Raw genomic sequence first — 1270 nt, forward strand, 5'->3', positions numbered from 1 at the left:
TCATTTCAAGAAGTTAGCCCTGTTGAGAAATATTTCTAGGGCTTGTTTGATGTCTCTGTTTCTGAGGCTATAGATAAAGGGGTTCAGCATGGGAGTAACTACTGCATATATGACTGAAGCAACTATATGTTTGTCATTGGAGTCCCATAATGAGGAAAAAAAGTAAACACTGGCAAGTGTCCCATAGTAGAAAGACACCACTAAGAGGTGGGAGCCACAAGTGGAGAAGGCTTTAAAGAGTCTCTTAGTGGACGGGGCCCTCAGGACAATGGTCCCTATACGAACATATGAGCCCAAGATGCTACTCAGAGGCAAGATGAACAGCATTCCTCCTTCAGTAAAGATGACCAGCTCATTGATGGAAATGTCTGAACAGCTCATCTTCAGGAGGGCAGGGAGGTCACAGAAGAAGGTGGGGATGGTATTTTCAGCACAGAAGGACAGTTGGACCAAGAGGAGGGTGTGCAACAGGGCATGGATACAACAGAAGAACCAGGACACAGCTACCAAGGAGATACACAGCTCCTGCCTCATGACAGTGGTGTAGTGAAGTGGCTGACATATGGCCACGTACCTGTCATATGCCATCACTGCAAGAAGGAAGTTGTCAAGACAGCCAAAAAGTATGAAAAAATACATCTGGGAAATGCACTCCACGTAGGGGATGGATTGTTGCTGAGAATGCATGTTCATCAGCATCTTAGGGATGGTGACAGATGAAAAGGAGACATCAGTGAAGGCCAAGTGGCTGAGGAAGAAGTACATGGGGGTGTGGAGGCGAGGGTCCAGCCTGATGAGCAGGACGATGAGCAGGTTGCCCAGCACTGTTGTGAGGTACACGCTTAGGAACAGGGCAAAGAATATGCCCTGTTGTTCTGGCAGGATGGGGAGCCCCAGGAGGAGGAACTTGGACACGCTGCTCTGGTTCTCCCTCTTCATTCTCTTCTTAATTTCTGCTGACAAGTGAAGAATGTGGGAAATGTCAGTGAACATTCTATAATATTGTAATGTCCTCTTTAGTATGAAAATTCTTACTTCTTGCTACCTTTCTCTTTATTTCTCCCAATTATTGGTGAGTGAATCAGTCTGTGATGACACCACCCTTATGGCAGAAAGTGAAGAGGAACTAAAAAGCCTCTTGATGAAAGTGAAAGTGGAGAGTAAAAAGTTGGCTTAAAGCTCAACATTCAGAAAACGAAGATCATGGCATCTGGTCCTATCACTTCATGGGAAATAGATGGGGAAACAGTGGAAATAGTGTCAGACTTTA

General features: G+C 45.4%; 1 protein-coding gene across 1 annotated transcript; it reads right to left on the reverse strand.

The window, feature by feature from the left end:
• On the reverse strand, positions 1-939 carry LOC138079349 (olfactory receptor 1J4-like). Its single transcript, XM_068972269.1, has one exon. The coding sequence runs from the start codon at positions 937-939 to the stop codon at positions 1-3; it is 939 nt and encodes a 312-aa protein (XP_068828370.1).
• Positions 940-1270: the final 331 nt, after the last annotated feature.

This window comes from Capricornis sumatraensis, chromosome 1 (genome assembly GCF_032405125.1).
Source record: "Capricornis sumatraensis isolate serow.1 chromosome 1, serow.2, whole genome shotgun sequence".
Taxonomy (NCBI): Eukaryota; Metazoa; Chordata; class Mammalia; order Artiodactyla; family Bovidae; genus Capricornis; species Capricornis sumatraensis.